This window comes from Talpa europaea (genome assembly GCF_964194135.1).
Source record: "Talpa europaea genome assembly, chromosome: 8".
Taxonomy (NCBI): domain Eukaryota; kingdom Metazoa; phylum Chordata; class Mammalia; order Eulipotyphla; family Talpidae; genus Talpa; species Talpa europaea.
This window is the reverse complement of record NC_140075.1, coordinates 109,878,209-109,895,225: the sequence shown is the minus strand read 5'-3', so window position 1 is coordinate 109,895,225 and position 17,017 is coordinate 109,878,209. Positions and strand designations below refer to the sequence as shown.

At 47.7% G+C, this 17,017-nt stretch overlaps 1 protein-coding gene across 7 annotated transcripts in view; it reads left to right on the top strand.

Moving 5' to 3' along the window:
- Nucleotides 1-469: 469 nt before the first annotated feature.
- The window catches only part of NRXN3 (neurexin 3), a gene marked incomplete at both ends in the record, with an annotated part of 1,501,492 nt that continues 1,484,944 nt past the window's right edge, over nucleotides 470-17,017 (top strand). For all 7 annotated transcript variants that reach the window (XM_084241403.1, XM_084241402.1, XM_084241405.1 and 4 more), the window contains one exon: nucleotides 470-1,178. In XM_084241403.1, coding sequence (XP_084097529.1) covers nucleotides 470-1,178 — 709 coding nt within the window. The remainder of the gene's footprint in view (nucleotides 1,179-17,017) is intronic.

Here is a 17,017-nt window from a genome sequence, read left to right as displayed (position 1 = left end):
TTGGCCTGTTTCTACCTGTCACTTGGCTCACCTCACCGCTCACGCCTCCTCCCTCACCGCCCGTTGACCTCAGCGGCCTCCCTGGCTGCGGGCGAGCGGGTCCCTGGGGAGGAGCGCATTGCAGAAGGCTCTGCCCCACCATCTCCTCGAATCAAGGCCTCCGGATCCACATGGATAGCTGAGATCTTTTCTTGGAGAAAGACACTTTGCTCCTCACTGCAGCCCCTCCCTTTCCCCACCTGAGGGTCCTCCCCTTTTCTGTCCTGTCTCTTTCCTCTGCCTCTGTGTTGGGGGCCCTTCTGCGCGGTCCCCTTCGCTTCTCCTCCCTCCCCCCTAGGAGCTCCGACCTCCTGCGTGCTCCGTCCTCTCCTGTGCGCTGGGGCGCGCCCCTCGTGCACTGCACCCTCCCAAAGCCCACCAGGGCTGTTCCCTGCGCTCTGCTCCTCCGCGCTCCTCTCCAGCACCCACGATGAGCTTCACCGCGCACTCGGTTTTCTTCACCCTGAAGGCGAGCGTCCTGCTGGGGTCCCTGCTGGGGCTGTGCCTGGGCCTGGAGTTCATGGGCCTCCCCAACCAATGGGCCCGCTACCTCCGCTGGGACGCCAGCACGCGCAGCGACCTGAGCTTCCAGTTCAAGACCAACGTCTCCACGGGGCTGCTGCTTTACCTGGACGACGGCGGTGTCTGCGACTTCCTGTGCCTCTCGCTGGTGGACGGCCGCGTGCAGCTGCGGGTCAGCATGGACTGCGCCGAGACGGCCATGATGTCCCACAAGCAGGTCAACGACAGCACCTGGCACTTCCTCATGGTGAGCCGCGACGGCCTGCGCACCGTGCTGGTGCTGGATGGCGAGGGCCAGGCCGGGGAGCTGCAGCCCCAGCGGCCCTACATGGATGTGGTCAGCCACTTGTTCCTCGGAGGAGTCCCTGCGGACATACGACCTTCTGCTCTGACCCTCGACGGAGTGCAGGCCATGCCCGGCTTCAAGGGATTAATCCTGGATCTCAAATATGGCAACTCGGAGCCTCAGCTTCTGGGGAGCCAGGGTGTCCAGCTGGACGCAGAGGGCCCCTGTGGTGACCGACCCTGTGAAAATGGTGGGATCTGCTTTCTCCTGGATGGCCACCCAACCTGTGACTGTTCCACCACTGGCTTCGGAGGCAAGCTCTGCTCGGAAGGTAAGACGGAGCTTTCTACACTCTCTGGCTCCAGACCTCCTAGGGGGCCGGTGAGGATCCAGGACCCCTGATAGAAACCAGTTTTCTCACGGAAGGGCTGCTTTAGATGCTTGTTGGATAATTGGGTCCCTTTCCCTGAGGAGGCGATGGAATTCCTTTGCTTGCTCTCAATGGAAAATCCATCCGTTCTCAGCAGGAAGAGAATCCTGGTTACTCAACCATGGGTTCCTTGCTCAAATGTTTGGCTGTACTCAGAGGCATCTTTGGCTGTACTTGATGGCATCGGCCGCTGCCTGCCTGTGCACAGAGTCAGCTCCTCCATTGCAGCCCAGCTTAGCAGGATCAGCACCAGGGAAGAAATCAGATAGAAAATGGGCACACTGTACCTCCTGATCCATCGAGACTTCGACCCTTGGGGATAGATGGGAAATGTCACTTCCTCCTTCTTCCAGTACCAAAAATGCCTGTGCAGTGAAGAATGGGGTGGATGGATTTGCAGGTGCATGGTTGGCCCCGCTGTAAACCCAGCCTTGACTGGGTTCCCCCCCAACCCCCCATTTTCTGGGATGTGTCTGGAGGGTAGATGAGGCACCTGGGGATGGGCTTTCTTGCCTCCTTATTCCAGCATCAGGATTTTTCCATCTTGTCCTTGCCTCTCCTTATAGAGAGAACAGTGTGGGAACACACAGAGACTGACAGGAGCCTGGTCCAGCCAAGCCCTGGAGGGAACTGGTCATGCTCTGCATACTCTGGACACCCCCCCAAGTTCAACGACAACTTCCCAGGGAGAGGAAGGGGGACTTATGTCCAAGGGCTTAGGCTGCCCTCAGTTTGTACACCAAAATCTATTTGGGATCAGATCTGTGAGAATTCGCAGGCTCTAATTTGACAAATACATAAAATCCAGAGTCCTGGACTCCTGAACCCACTAAAGGCCTAGATTTCAGTGGGAGGAACATGGACCTGGCCAAGAACATGTGAACTAGCCGGCTGTGTGTTGGGAGGCTAGGATGACAAAGAGAGAAGGCATGTGCTTTCTCTTCTATCCTTTTTTAGATAAGCCCTGAATTTTCCCAGAGATGTTTGGATCACCTTCCTATGCTGGTGTCTTTCTGGAGGCATTGGGGTGGTTCTCAACCTTGGCTGCACATTAGGATCATGTGGGATGTTTAAAAATCTTCAGCCTCCCCCACCACCCCCAAGCCAATCTGCCAGTAGTCTCTGGGGAGTGGGATCAAACATCGGTGCACTTTCCAGGTAATTCCTTTGTGTAGCCAAGATAGACAGTCAAGGAAGGTCAGGTAGGTGGAGCCAGGTGGGTGTCTCAGCACTGACTCCAGGATCTCTTCATTAGGTGAGTCTCCCCCTGCCTGCGGATTTGTAATCAAAAATGGTATCTGCAGCTTTCCTCAAACTTGCCTACAGCAGCCCGGTTCCTAAAGCAGATTGCGGTTGATATGAACTGTTTCTACTAATAGTTATTAACATTTTTAAAAAACCCAAAACAAATTTATTTCACAGGTAACACATGCCGGAGACTAGGACTCCTTGGGGGTCTTGATGGAGGCCTCCTTGTCATTTGTATGGGCAGGTCAGCTCTCTGGGTCCTTCTGTGGGTGTGGTATCTTCTTACCTGCATGGAGGCTGCGGGTTGTCAATTCTGGTTTCTATTTTTCCCCTGAGCCCATTGGAGAAGGACTGGGGAAGAGGGACAGAGGCAACACGGATCTGCAAAGCTGCTGTGGGTGGCGGTTATTGAAGCGCTGCTCACAAGCAGGTACTTCTGCAGTGGACTGCTGTTGCAGGCTTTTTGGCTTTGGAGAAAGTTCTTCCTGAAGACGCTGACATGCTCACTTGTTTTCTCATTCACTCAAAGGATCTGTTCTCAGAACTTGCATTGAAAGCTGGCATTCTTCCTTTCTAGGGATATTTGCAAGAGTGTTGTTAACTTGCTGATTATCCCTGATTGCATTTTTGTGTTTAAAAAGAACTCATTTCCTCTGGGCAGGTTTGGATCAGCATTTTTTCTGCAGGAAGAATCTCTATACTGGAGATGTATACAATTTGTCCTTTCTCTCTCTCTCTCTTTGGTTTTGGTGTGTGTGTGTGTGTGTGTGTGGTCTCCAACAGAATTTCTTTGGAACAGATTGCAGGCAATTTTTAAATAGCTAAATACAACATGTATATTTTAATAATACTTTTTTCCCAAGGTTCAGATTGTCTGTTGGCTATGGACTGATACCTTCTATCTGTAGAAGGCAAACAGAGAATAGCTCATTTATTCTACTGATACACACATCATGTAAATAAACTAGTAATAGTAGCGACTGGTTGACTTGGACAGAGCAGTGCAAAGGTTGAGGTCAGGGCAGATGTTGGGAGAGGTGAAAGAATTTACTGCTGATAGCTTGGAACCTGTTGACCCTGGTAATTGTCATCATGCCTAATCAATAACAAAAAGCACTGCAGGCCACGAGACAATATGCATTGTCTGCAGACACAGTTAACTTTTGGAGAGTAAGAAGGAAAACTCACCTGTAAAATATTAAGGGGAAAAATCACAGCAGCTGCTAAGTGTCAAGCAGATTTGCATAAAATAAGATAAATAACTTAAACAAATGTTTAGTCATTGTCCTCCTGATAACATGGTGAATCAGAGACTGAGTGGGCACTCATTCTCATCCCCCCCCCCCGAATTTATTTATTTATTTATTTATTTTTTATAAATAATAAATTTTATTTTTATATTCCCCCATACAATTGCAAACCCCCCATTCTGACCCCAATCCCTCCCCTCCCGCCCCCCACCCCCCAAAAAGTGTCTCTGGTTCATAGTTTTTTGTTGATTTTGATTTTCACTTTCTTATAGTTATTCGTTTTCCTGGTCCCTTATTTAAGTTTTCTAGATTCCTGCTATGAGTGAGACCATCCGGTATTTTTCTTTTTCTTTTTGGCTTATTTCGCTGAGCATGATCCTTTCCAGCGCCATCCATGTTGCTGCAAATTGCATCCCACCCCTGAATTTAAACTGCACATGTCACAGAACTGGAAGCAGGAGACTCTTCTCATCAGGAGGGGGTTTCTTATGTACCCCAACTCTAATTGTCCTACTCTGCCATTCAATGGTGTGAGAGCTCATACCCACTGCGGAAGATCCATTGTGTTAAATGCTTTAGCAGAACAGGAAGAGCTGGGAGGGTTCCAGAAGCTTCAGAAGGATATGGTTGGGCCCTGTTGAAGATGCTTTCTGTGGCCCATTAGCCTCTAGCATGCGGGCAACCCTGATGTTTGCTCAGCCTCTTTGGCTTTCCTGTCTTCAGTGGCTCCAAATTGTCGCCATGCTTCTCCCCAGGAAGAATGCACAGACAACCCATCTCTGTTCTGTGCTTTGGGCTGTGTTGATCCCCTGCTGGGTGTCTTCTCTAGGGAAGCCCCAGGAGACACGGAGATAGTTTCTGTGGAGAACTGGGCCGAGGGGTAAGAGGCACTGGACATAGTATCTTCTCTTTCCTTGTGTGAAAGTCTATTAGCTCTAGCTCCAGACTGAACTCTACATAGTCTACTTGGGAAAACTTCATTCCAAGACTCCCAGCCCGATTCATGGTCACATTGAATATTCTGGCACATGATGGAGTTTGGAAAAGAGGTTCCAGACTGTTACTTCTAGTTGTGTTTATAAGTAAAATGTTCTGGCCCTCAACTTCGGACATGTTCATGTTGACATTTAATCTCTTGCTTTTTCTATCATGATCTTGGAGGACAGAGGAAGCACAGATAACTTAAAATGATTTTAAAATTATGCATATCTGATTTGGAATATAGTTGAGCTTTAGCCAGTCCATCTTCTTATGGGTAGCCCCGAAACTCATCTGGCCCTGAAGAGGAATCCTGAGCTCCCTCTAGAAAACAGGTCCCTCAAAGGTCACCCCGAGAGTTTGCCATTAACTTGAAAGGAGTTTACATTTCATTGTTTGTTTTTAAACCATTCTCAGTTATGAAATGCATGATTACTGAATTTCCCAACAACCTTATGGTCAGAAAGAATTCATTCTCTCCCAAGGGGTATACATTTCAGTGCCAGTTTCTTGGAAGATTTTCTTTAGCATGAAGTTAGCCTTTAGGGGAGACAGAGGTTGATCTCCCCTCCCGAGTCTTTTAACATGGGTCACATCATTTGTGTACCCCCATTTTTAGGTTAATTCAGTGAAGAGGCACGAGGTCCTATCAGTTAGCAAAGACAGACAAAAAAAATTTGGTTCATTGTCTGCTACCTTTTCCTGTTGACTTAGGCAGGTATCTAGAACAGAAGAATTTTGTCTTGAGTGTCAGTTGGTTTTGGGGACCCTCCAGCGAAGGATCTGTGGTGGGTGCTGGTGACAGGGCATTATGACAAGCCTGCTGCTGTGTGGTGCCCACTTGCCTCCCATCCCCCTCCTCTCCACTGTCTGATGCTGACATCCCGCTCAGAGTGATTTGATTGATGGCTGAACACCACAGTGTGGCCTTGGCATGCCTTCCTGAAAGTGAATTTCAATTATTTTTCATTTCATTGAAAATTTTGTGACTCCATTTCTAAAAGCTGGGAGTGAGCTAGAAAAATGATACTCGAAGAGGAGGTGCTTACCCCCGGAGCATTTACCGAGGGACAATGTTAAGCTTCCAGGGTTGGCCCCAGCTGTGGATCCCCTGTTTGGGATACTTGCGTAAATAACAGCCATCTCCCCTGCCCCCTGTGCACGCGGTTGCGCACGTGTCCTGCTGGAATTATAACTCGGCATTGTTCCTAACCTGTATCCGCCCTGAATGCTGGGGGCAGGGGCTGTGCATGGCTTTGGGGAAGTGGTGAGTAACACAGTAAAGGTTAATTCTTTCCAGAATCCCCCCTGGTCTGGAGGTGCAAGGACCTGAAATGTACACAAAGGAAAGCTGCTGCCTCTGGGGCTTGATTCCCCACTAGGCAGCTTTAGGTGGGACCAGCCAGGCCTTCCAGCAGCCCAGCCAGCAGGGGCTGTCGATAAACGGAGCCTGAATAGGGGTCTGATTGCTCCTTTTTCCTCCTCTCCTCCTGATTACCAAGTGAGATTTCCTGGGTATGCTGTATGCTAAATGACGGAGCAGCCGCCTGCCACTTGCTCCAATTATCCCTCTTTTAACTGCTGAGGGAAGAGCAATTTTTTTTAATACACCCCCCAGCCCATGGCGTCTCTGCCTCTTTTAAAGAAATAAGACCCTTCTTGCTTATTCCCCTTCAGTGGGGTGAGAGCAGCCTTCCCCCTTCACAGAGCCTGAGTACCAGCTGCAGGCCATAAAGGAGGTGGGCATTGGGTCACGGTTTGGTCCAAATTGAGCAGGGTTGAGGGTCTGGTAGGCATTTTGCCAGGAACCTTCCAGTGGTACATGAACTTGCATTTGCATTTGGTAATGAGACACCACAGGCTCAGCGCTGGGGGCTAATTATCTTCAAGGCCCTCTCTCCCTTCCCTGACTGCCCTGGAAAGATGATTTCCAGCTTGTGGGGCAGCTGACCCTCAGCTGGGTCCTTCCCCACCTTCACCGGACAGAAGAGGTAGGAGGTGGATTGTGCTTGGGGGATGAGACTATTATCCCATTCAGAAGCCTCCTACGGTCTTGAGTCATTGGCCTTCAAAGAATGTCCCTCCCAGAGCACTGAGCCCCCAAGGAGACAAACTGGAGTGAGAGAGGCTTGGGGATAGGGCTCTGGAGATCAAGAACTCTTCCTTGGACACCACCATGTGCCTGGGTGCTTTGTCAGCATTGACTCAGTTGCTGATCACCCCACTCCCACGCAGTTGCTATTCACTAGCTCCATTGGATGCATGAGGGAACTGAGGAGCAGAGAAATTTCAAACTTAAGAGTGTTTAGTATAATGATTAAGGGCATGGCTTCCAGATCTGGACTGCAATCTGGGCATGTCCAATTACAAGGTGTATATCTTTGAAGAAGGTTTTGGAAACTTCAGTACCCTCATCAACCATCATCATCATGGCAGGTAGAAATCACAGGGCACTCCTCCAGGCCGAGGCTCTTTCGACTGTTTTGCTTATATTAACTCTTGTCATCCTTACAGCCACTCTTGATACATTATTAGTCTCATTTTGTAGATAAGGAAGCTGAGAGGCAAGAGTTTAAATGACTCATCCAGAGTCACACAGCTAACAGGAGACAAAGCTGGGGTTGGTATCGAGGCAGTCTGACCTCAGAGTCCACGCTCTTAACCACTGTGATGTCCTGCCTCATGGCAAAGCAGGGGTAATAAGAAATGTATGTTATGAATTTGCGTTATGTTGAGAGCTTGGAATGTATAAATGCATAGTCTCTGGAAAAGAGCTAGTTATGGCTCTGATTGGTCTCCTGACATGTGTAAGAACAAACTTGGGTTTTCATAGAAGATCTGAACCTTCCCTTTGAGTCACTCCCACCTCTACCACTTTGTTTTATCGTACTTTGAGGGGTGGCAGAGTTGAAAGGAGGGAAATTTCAGGAGAGTCTAGATCCAGTGTCATTGCTACTTTGCCCATACCTAAGATTATGGGGTTGCTGGCAAGGGCTTTGCCTCTGGGCGGTATTCAGAGCTCTGTGCCTGCAAATGTGTGGTGCACTTGCCCCCACAGTAACCCAATGGGGCAAGTAGGGCAGGTCTTACCAGCCCACTGAACAGATGAGGAGACCCAGTCCCTGCGTTGCCACTGGACTTGCTGTGTATAGAGGTTGTGGGGCTTGAGTATTTCCTGTTTGGCAGGTGTCTCTGGGACCTGAGGGCCCAGACCACAGCACAGCATTTGATTGTGGGCTCCTTTCCTTTACGCCAGCGGCCTGTGCCTCCATCATGAAATGGAGCATTGCCCCTTGGGATGCTGGTGGTCAGCAAAGTGTAAGATTCCTGGTGCAGGGTAAGGTTAGCGCTTGGGCAACTCTAGGAGTCGTGCTCCTCCAGCTAGAGAGAGAGAGAAAGAGAGAGAGAGAGAGAGAATATGAATGAAACGAATGAACCTGAATGTTCAGTTTGCACCCTCAAGACCCTGGACTGATGTGCAGTGATGGGAACTGATCGGCCCGCTGGACCTCAAAGCAGCCAGCACACAGCTGCACGTGGAGCCCGACTGGACAGCTCTCCCTGTCAGACTTACCTTTGGTTTCCCAGGTACCTGGAAGGTGTCCTGCATCCTTCTCAAGGCTGGTGGGAAAAGACGGAGCTCTGGATGCCTGTGTCAGACTCCTCGCTCCCCAGCTGCCTCTGACTCTTCACAGATGACAAAACCAAACCCTTTTCTCTATTTGTTCTTCCCTTTTCCTTGGGGTGTGTGTGGGGAATTACAGAGGCGGATTTATCAGGAAACTAAATCTTCCATCTATCCTCACTTGCATGGGCCCTGGAGGCCTCATACTGAATTTGGATTTGTGACTTTTTAAGGTCTCCCCAATAACATAAGCTGCCAACCCGACCTCTGAGGATCCGCCTCTGTTGAGAGGAACCCACTGCTGTCCGGTGACAGCAACACTGTGCTGGATGTGTGCGCACTTCCCGTGACCAAGAACTTCATCACAGACATGTTTCCCTTCGCTTCCTACATTAGCAGGGCAGGGAGGGCCTGGTGGGGGGTGCGGGAGGATGAGGGACGTACTGAATTACTGTTTGGGAGGTGCGGTTGGTGGATAGCTGGGATACCCTGTGGGGACTGGGAAGAGGTGTTTGGAAATATTTGCTGTAGATTTAATGGAACATGCTGGTGTTTAAGCAGAGGAGCACCCCGTACCCCTCCTGAGATTTTCCCAGCTGAATTTGGGGTGTTTGGTTTGCCCCAGCTCACCTAGCGGGGGAGGTCTGGGGCTGGCAGGGGTGAGGGACGAGCTGGCTCGGCAGGCTCCTTGTGATCTGTGAGCTCCTTGGGATCTGACGGTGCTGTGGGTTGTCATTACTGCTCTGTTCTCCAGAAATTGATGCCTTTGGGTAACCTATTTAAAAGCAATAAGGGGCCCCTTTACATGTGTCATCATCTATATCTGCTCTCAAACTTCCGCTGCGGTCCACAATGTTCCAAAATAATATATTTTCCAAAGTTAAAAAAAAAAAAAGTTGTTAAACCCAGAAATCAGTACCAGCAGCTTTTAAAAACAAATGGCTCTCATAGTCATCCAGACAAACCATATCCACCTCCACTCTGTGATGAGACTTCACTTTGCATGTAATCCTAGAAATTATGAATACATTCAGCTCTTTCTGGGGGAAAACGCTGTAGTGCGTAAGGCCTAACGAGGGAGGAGATGAAAGGAAGCCACAGGAGTTGTGGGCAAAGGAAAGCTCCCACTTAAGCTGCAAAATGCAGTTAGGAGCGCTCTGGTTTTACCCAGGCTCTTACTTAAGTATGGTGACTTTGGAGCTAGGAAAGGGACTTGGGGGCGAACTTTTCTCCCAGTTTCTCCATGAGATTATGCACCCCATCCCTGCCTGACATTTTTCTCTCTCGTCTGCTGGCTTAGTCCTCCTAAAGTGGTTATGCATGTCTGTTCGAAGCCCTCAGCTGACAGTTTCATGAGCCCCGTAGTTGGCAAGGTTAGGACAGGTGTCTCCATCCCGCAGATTATTCCAGGCAGTTCCATGACCTCGCCTCCAGGTGTGACTGGAGACGTGTTGCCTGCAGCTCCTGAATCATTGAAAAATACGGTGTCACAGTGGACATTTTATTTACTTGATAAATTCCTTACAAATGATAATGAGCACCCACTTGAGAGGAGAGGCCAGCAAGACTGAAATCACTTCTCCGAGATCCAAACAGTGGGAGAGGCCTGGCAAGGCTGGGGGGTCCCTAGCCAAGGTTTCTTCCTTTCTCGTTCTCTCAGGCTTCTTTTTCCCCCAGAAGGGGGTCCTGGTCCCTTTGCATGGTTAGCTTTGGGTGGCTCAGGAAATGGGGAAAAGTGGGCTCTAAGGATATTCTTGAAAGGCTAATCATCCACGTTGTATGTGCTTGGTGGGCTTCAGGAGAGACAAGGGAGGAGTTTTGGCTCTGGTTATGTGCTCTGAGCACATTCTTGGTTTTGAGACGCGCTGAAATTGGGGGGACTCTCTGTTGCTCTAGGAGAAATCTGTGTGGGACAAATCACAGTCCCCATGACTCCTGTAGAGGACACGAACACACTTTTCAAAAATTGCCTTATAGTCGTGGCTGTGACCTGTGCAGAGCATTGGAAACCAATGTACAATGTAAAGAATCAGAAACTAAGGTTGGAAGGGGTTGTAGAGGTTATTGGGGATAACTACTTATTTCCCATTCTCCTCTCCACCATGTAGACATTCCTATCCACCCCCATCCACCCCCAAAAATGCTTAGTCAACCATGATGATGGGGCTCAGTGTGCTTTTCAAGATAGCCTAATCTTTTTCTGATTGCTGTTGAGCATCAGAGTTCTTCCTACATCAGATCAGAAGCTGCTTCCCAGCCATTTCCTTACTGGTCTTCATTATAATGAAAGCAATCTGATCTCTGCAGTGGACTTTGTGGGAGGGAGATATGAGGGACCCCTGCGTTTCTGGATGATGGTGTGCAGGAATTGACCCTTGTGTCAAGATAAAAGTCATAAGGGATTCTCTAATGTGGCACTAGCAGTACACACACCACTGAGTGATTTAGAATAACTGCTCGTGATTAATCTTCAACAATGTGGGAGGGACTGATGTGGGAAGAGACTCTGATGTAAGCAGGTGATTCATGCTCCAGTCATTTTGTTCCCGGGAGCTTGCACTCAGAGATTCATGGCTACCCACAGCTCTGGCTCTATTGTCTGTACCTCATTTCATCCCCCTAAGGTGTCCTACTTCCCTCCTATCCAGTGGGCTTTTTAGCATATCTGAATTTCCAAGGAACCTCCTTGGAAGGTTCTTGGAAATCTCTTAATGGCGCAGCAATATGATGAGAAGTTCTAGGATGCTCTGGTGTAGAGGAAAATGGAATTGGATTGGGAATGTTTGACAAGCCTATCCTGGCAGCCAAGGTCAAACACCCCAGCCAACATAAAATTTTTTCTGAAGTCTAGTAGGATGCTTAAAAAGAAAAGGTAAGGTCGTGAGCTGATGCTGTGTGGAGTAGTTGCTCTTAGAAACTGGCCTCGGAAGCAAATATCCTGTCCAAAAATACTTCCTACTCTGCCAGGTTGCCCTGAGTATTCCATGTTTTTGGCACTAGGATGAAGGATTAGGCAGGGATAGAAGATATTCCCCCCACATTGGCACAGGCTAGAAATCTACCAAGTAAATTCCCTTCCGCAGCCTAAAAGGGGTGAGGCTGGTCTGGCTCTCAGCCACCTCCCCATTGACAGTCGTTTTACTGACACTGCTGCAAAGAAAAGAGAACTCACCTTACAATTTTATGATTTAAAATATATATTTTTAAAGATTTATTTATTTATTTATACAAGCACTGGGTACAGTCAGAAGTGCGGGAGGGTGAGAGGATTCACCAGAGCCAGAGAGGGGAACAGAACAGGCAGACTGACGAAATACACTGCTGAGGGGAGCAGTGGACGTGGCAGGAGAGGTCTGTCACGCCAAGTGGGACCCTCGCCAGCGGCCGGGGATTGAACCGGCGCTGCAGAGGCTGCGGGCAGCTTTGCAGCCCAGCGTTCAACCACTGCGCCACCAGGGGAGGCCCTAAAATAGTTTATTTTTAAGAGCAAGGCTCCCAGACATCATTTTGAGTCCAAGCATGGAAAGGTACCCAGACTCACTGACTTCTAGTCTGTGGTCCCGCCATCCAGCCAGGTCTGTGGGCCACATGCTTGTGCTGGGAAGGGGTATGAACATTTCACGGTCATGTGATTGAATCGTGGGGAGGGGATGGTTGGGTTTTCATTGCTGTAAAGCTTGGCTGTTTGCCGCCTTGTATTAATGCAGATTTTGGCTATTTTTTCCCCCATATAGAATATATAACCAGTGGCTACGTTTTAATGTGTCTCTTGGCTCCCTTTGGCTTTCACATCCTTAATGCAAGTGGCGTGTAACTCAGCCGGGTATCCTGATTCCTGTTGCACAAATGTATATTGGGCACATTCTCTTTGAGAATATAAGACATGAAACCCGGGGGACTCTGTTTCCCTTTGTTAATTACTGCACGTATAAGTATGTGTGCTAAACGCCATGTCTCTGGTATCTGACAAATGCAGGCTCTCAATAAATGTTGACTTTAATCACATTATGTGGTGGGCAAGGGAGGGGTGAATTCATGGTTTGTATACATTCCTATGTGTCTGTGCTCATGTATGTGGGCATGTGCTAATATGTTTGATTCTGGGTGCTGGTTTCCAGGAACAAGAGCAAAATAATATCTGTTTCAATATTTAATCAGTGAATTCAGTTATGACCTGGGCTGTGGCAGCATGGCCTACCCTTAGATGGGAAGGCCTTGTCTCTTTTAACAGGCGAAATGAGATGTTTTTGTTGAATCTGTGTCACACATACACATTCCACTTGTTTTGATCTAGTTGAGGACAGACTAGATAGACATTTTTGTTTGTTTACAAACCAATGGTTTCCTGTGACAATTATAGGCAGCAACCAGCCAGGGACCATGTAAAATCTTGTGGAATGGCTGTTTGAGGCAGTCTCGTGTTGTCACTTGAGATGGAGTGGCCCATTAGCTTGTGTGGATTCCCTGGAGAAGACAAGGCTCACTGGGGACAGGATAATTGTCCTCAGAGAGTGAAAGAGCTGCCATGTAGAGGAGGGAGTAGATTCTGGGTGGGGACGAGAAGGGATCAGAGCTGCAGAGGAAGAATGTAGATGCTCAGAGCTATTGGGCCATGAATGAGGTGCCCATCAGCCCCAATCACTGGATGGGCTGTAGCACAGCAGGTGTGTACCTGTCGGGAGTATGTACAGGTGTTTACATGTCTTGTCAGTCATGCCCACCCTTGTACTTGACTGTGTGCATCCTTTCAGGGAGACAGGAAGATTATGTTGGTGGCCTTCAGGAGGGAGCACATGCAAGAGCATTCTTTGGAGACATAGGAAGGAAATAATAAAAATGTCTAGCTAACTTGTATGTAAATTATTTAAACATAGATATAAATTGCTTGAGAGTTTGTGGTAAAGTTACTCTTTTATTTATTTATTTTTTAAGATTTATTTATGCATACAAGAACTAGGGTACAGGACAGCGGTGTGGGGGGTAAGAGGATTCACCACAGAACAGGCAGACTGACTGAAATACACTGCAGTGGGTAAGACAGGAGAGGTCTGCTGCACCATGTGGATAGTTCCCTGGCTGGCTGGGGATCGAACTTATGCTGCAGAAGCTGCGGATAGCTTCATCGGCTGTGTTTTAACCCCTTGAGCAACCAGGGAGGCCCTCTTTTATTTTATTTTTAAATCAAGTCCTTTTTCCTTATATCATTGTTAGTTTTTGAACAATATATGATTTCTCCCCTCAGGCATGGGCACCGCAGCTCTCCTATCACCAAAGCACTCATACCCCATCACCCTAGTCCTGTGCGCTGTTTCCCTTGTCAACCCCTCTCCCCAGCCCTCATTTTTATCCTTCCTTCTCCACTCCTGGATGCCTCAAGTCTATGGTCAGCTTTCAAGGTTTGTCTTTGATCTTTCTTTGAATTCTCTATAGTATGGTGGTTCCTCAAAACGCTAACAAGTGATCTGCCATAAAATTACTCTTTCTAATGGCAAGTTTGGTTGGAAAGTTTTGGGGACCACTTGTAATAGTCAGGTCTCCATTTCTCTCTCTTTTAGTGCTATAGTTACTCTTCACTTCCTGCTTCAATTTCTCACTCCAAGGGCATGCTGTTTCAGGTGGAGGCTCATGCCTGAAGTGCTGTGGGTGCCAGTGGTATGTGTATTGGACGCTTCTTCTCGGTCCTCAGCTCTGTGCCAGGTGGTTTTGCAGCACCTGGTGGTGGGAAGGTACTCTGGCCACACCTGGAATTCCTCCTCACTCTGGAATTACTATCCCAGAGCATCTTTCAGCATAAAAGCCACAGCAACTTTGAACTGTGTAAGGCTGACACTCAGAGTAATACTGCTGGTTTGTCAGCATGGTCCTTGCTCTTGATTGCCTTATGGGGAGTCTGTCAGGCAAAGAGGAGCTTTGCACATTACAGTTGCTAAAATACCAGGTGGCATGTTTGTAGAGTAGCTCAAAAACGAGCGTGCTTAGCCTGCTTGGGGTGGGATTGAGTGATTAGAGGTAATTTCACAGTGGAAACTCTTGGGTTGGACTCAGCAGCTTTGTTGGGTAGACTGGGAGGAAGGGGTATTCAGGGTAGCCCTGTGAAAGAATAGGATGCTATTGCCAGTAGTTTGCAGTAGTTAATAAGACTGAATTGAAGGATTGAGGTCCACTGGGGAGTAATAAGAGGAAGAGTTAGACAGGGTGGTTCTTAAATGCTTGTAAGGGTTTTGGATGTTATTTTTCCTGCAATTAGGATCATTGGAAGTTTTCAGTTGCATAGGGACAGTCAGATTTGAATGTTAAAAAGATGACTCTAGGGGAACTTTGCACAAATATTGGCTGGTGATTGGAAGGCTTACAACAGGGAAGCCAAGTGGAGGCTATGTGTGAGAGAGACAAGTCTATGGGGGAGCAGTGATGGGAGAAGGTTTGCAGAGAAGCTAAGGAGAGGAACTTGATAATTGGAACAGCAGTGGCCTTTGGTGGTTTTGGACTGGGCTGCCCACCTGTGCCAAATAATAACTGTGCAAATTTGGGCAAAGGACTTAACTTCTCTGTTTCAATTTTCCCATTTGTGAAATGGGGATAATGATAGTATAACATTTAGGATTGCTATGAAATTTAAATGAGATGGTACAAATAGAATGCTTAGAGCAATGGCTGGTCCATTGTAAGCATTCAATGAATGCTGGCCACATTTTTCTAATTACTATGGTTTATCAATTATTATAATTGGAAAGGGGAAGGAGGAGCTTCTGTAATATAATCATATTGTTGTAGATATTACTAGGATGGGGAATTCAATGGGAGAAGCAGATTTGGGGTAAATGCAAGAGCAGTCATAATAAATTTTGGTTTATCCTTATCCTGCCTTCTCTTTAAAATCTGTAGAACACCTGTGGGTAGGAGACCGAGGCAGGTGGGGGTAATGGTTTTGCTGGGGAGTAAGATAGGGAAGGTAGGGTTGGGGTAGGGAAAGTTGGAACATATATGGGGTTGTCTAGGCAAAGAGTGTAAGTGAGAAATAAAGAAGGCTAAACTCAGAATCTTAATATTTAGGGTAGTAGATAAAAAGGAATCCATGATATAAATTCTAAGCAAATAACCAGAGATGTAGAAGGAAAGTAGAACAAAGTTTCTTAAAATTCTTCACTGATTAATAATTGAAAGGGTATATCTTCTGGACCTGGCTGGAGTTGGGGCCTGCTTTTGAAGGTAATAGTATCCAAAATTTTTTAAAGCTGTTTTTAATTATTTTGATGAATTTCTTAAATTAATTCTGCAATTATCTTTGGAATTTTCCCATATGGGATTCACTGGAACAGTTAGATATCACAGTTTGATCTGAAATTCCTTTTGTTTTTTTAAATTGCAGTGACACTGGTTTATAATACTATATATGATTTAGGGGAATAAGTTCACACCTCCTCAGATGTATGTCACCACCCCACACCACCACCAAAGCAGCCATATTTCTTTACCCTACATCATTGGGCCTCCTCTACTTTCATAAGTTAGTTTCAAAAACTAGTCACATTGGCTTTTCTTCAACTTAGTGAGGCTTGTTTATTTGAGAAAAATTCTACCAATGGAAACTTAAGTCTCACCTACAAATAATGAACCTGAAGCTTTTGGATGTTCAGTTCATGGTAATGTTTCTGGCTCCTAGATCATCAGAACCCTGTGGGAATCAAGGACTCAACGGTATCTAAATGGAATCTAGAGAAATGAAGGTCAGCCGGACAGTCTGATTTGTGCTTTGTGTTTCTTTGCAACCATGTGCATAAACATGAAATGCCTTGGCAGCTTTGAGCTCTTGGGGGTACCTGCCCTGAGGCTCTCCTTCAAAGCCACACATTTCCTGAGATTGGGGGGAGAGGTTCCTCTAACTCTTGTCCCTGTGGGCTTTAAGTGCCTAGTCCCTACCCTGGAGGCTCTGGAAGTCCCTGGTGAAGTGGAGGGAGGTTAAGTGCTGGTGACAGATTCACCTGTGGTTTCTTTCTCTCTGCCCAGGCATGGGGTATTTGGAAGGGTAACAAAATACTTTCTTAAGACGCTGCGGCTTGGTTTCGGTTGCCTGCTGGCTGCCTTCCTCTTGTCTCGACTCTCCAAGGCTGGGATGGGGTGGGGGTGGGGGGGCTCCGTGTCCATGCTCTGAATGTTTGCTGTGTATCACAGTTTTCCAGGAATTTCAGGACACGGGTGTTTTCACCCAGCTGTGTTGTGTGTTGCTGTTCAGCAATCTGAAGTTGCTTATCCAGCATAAGTCAGAATGGGGAGCCCAGGGAGGAGGAGGAACGCCTTGGAACATTTTACTAAGCAGAAGAAACTGAGGTGTTAGGGACCCAGCTGGTGTGTGATGGGAACCAAGCAGCGGAGCATACGTGAGCATGTGAAATCTCTTACAGAAAACCAGTAGGTTCTTCAAAGGGTGTCTCTGCCCATTCCCTGCAGTGACATCACTTACTGGGGGCCCACTGGGTATCAGGAGACACTCTGGGGGTGAGTGGTCAACAGACAGGAATGAGTTCATGTGGTCTAATCAACGGAGCCATATCAAGTGGTGGAGGCTTTCAAAGGAGAGGCAAAAACACCACAATGGTCTCTGTCCATTGAGGGGACCCTCTTCACGCAGAGAAAACTCT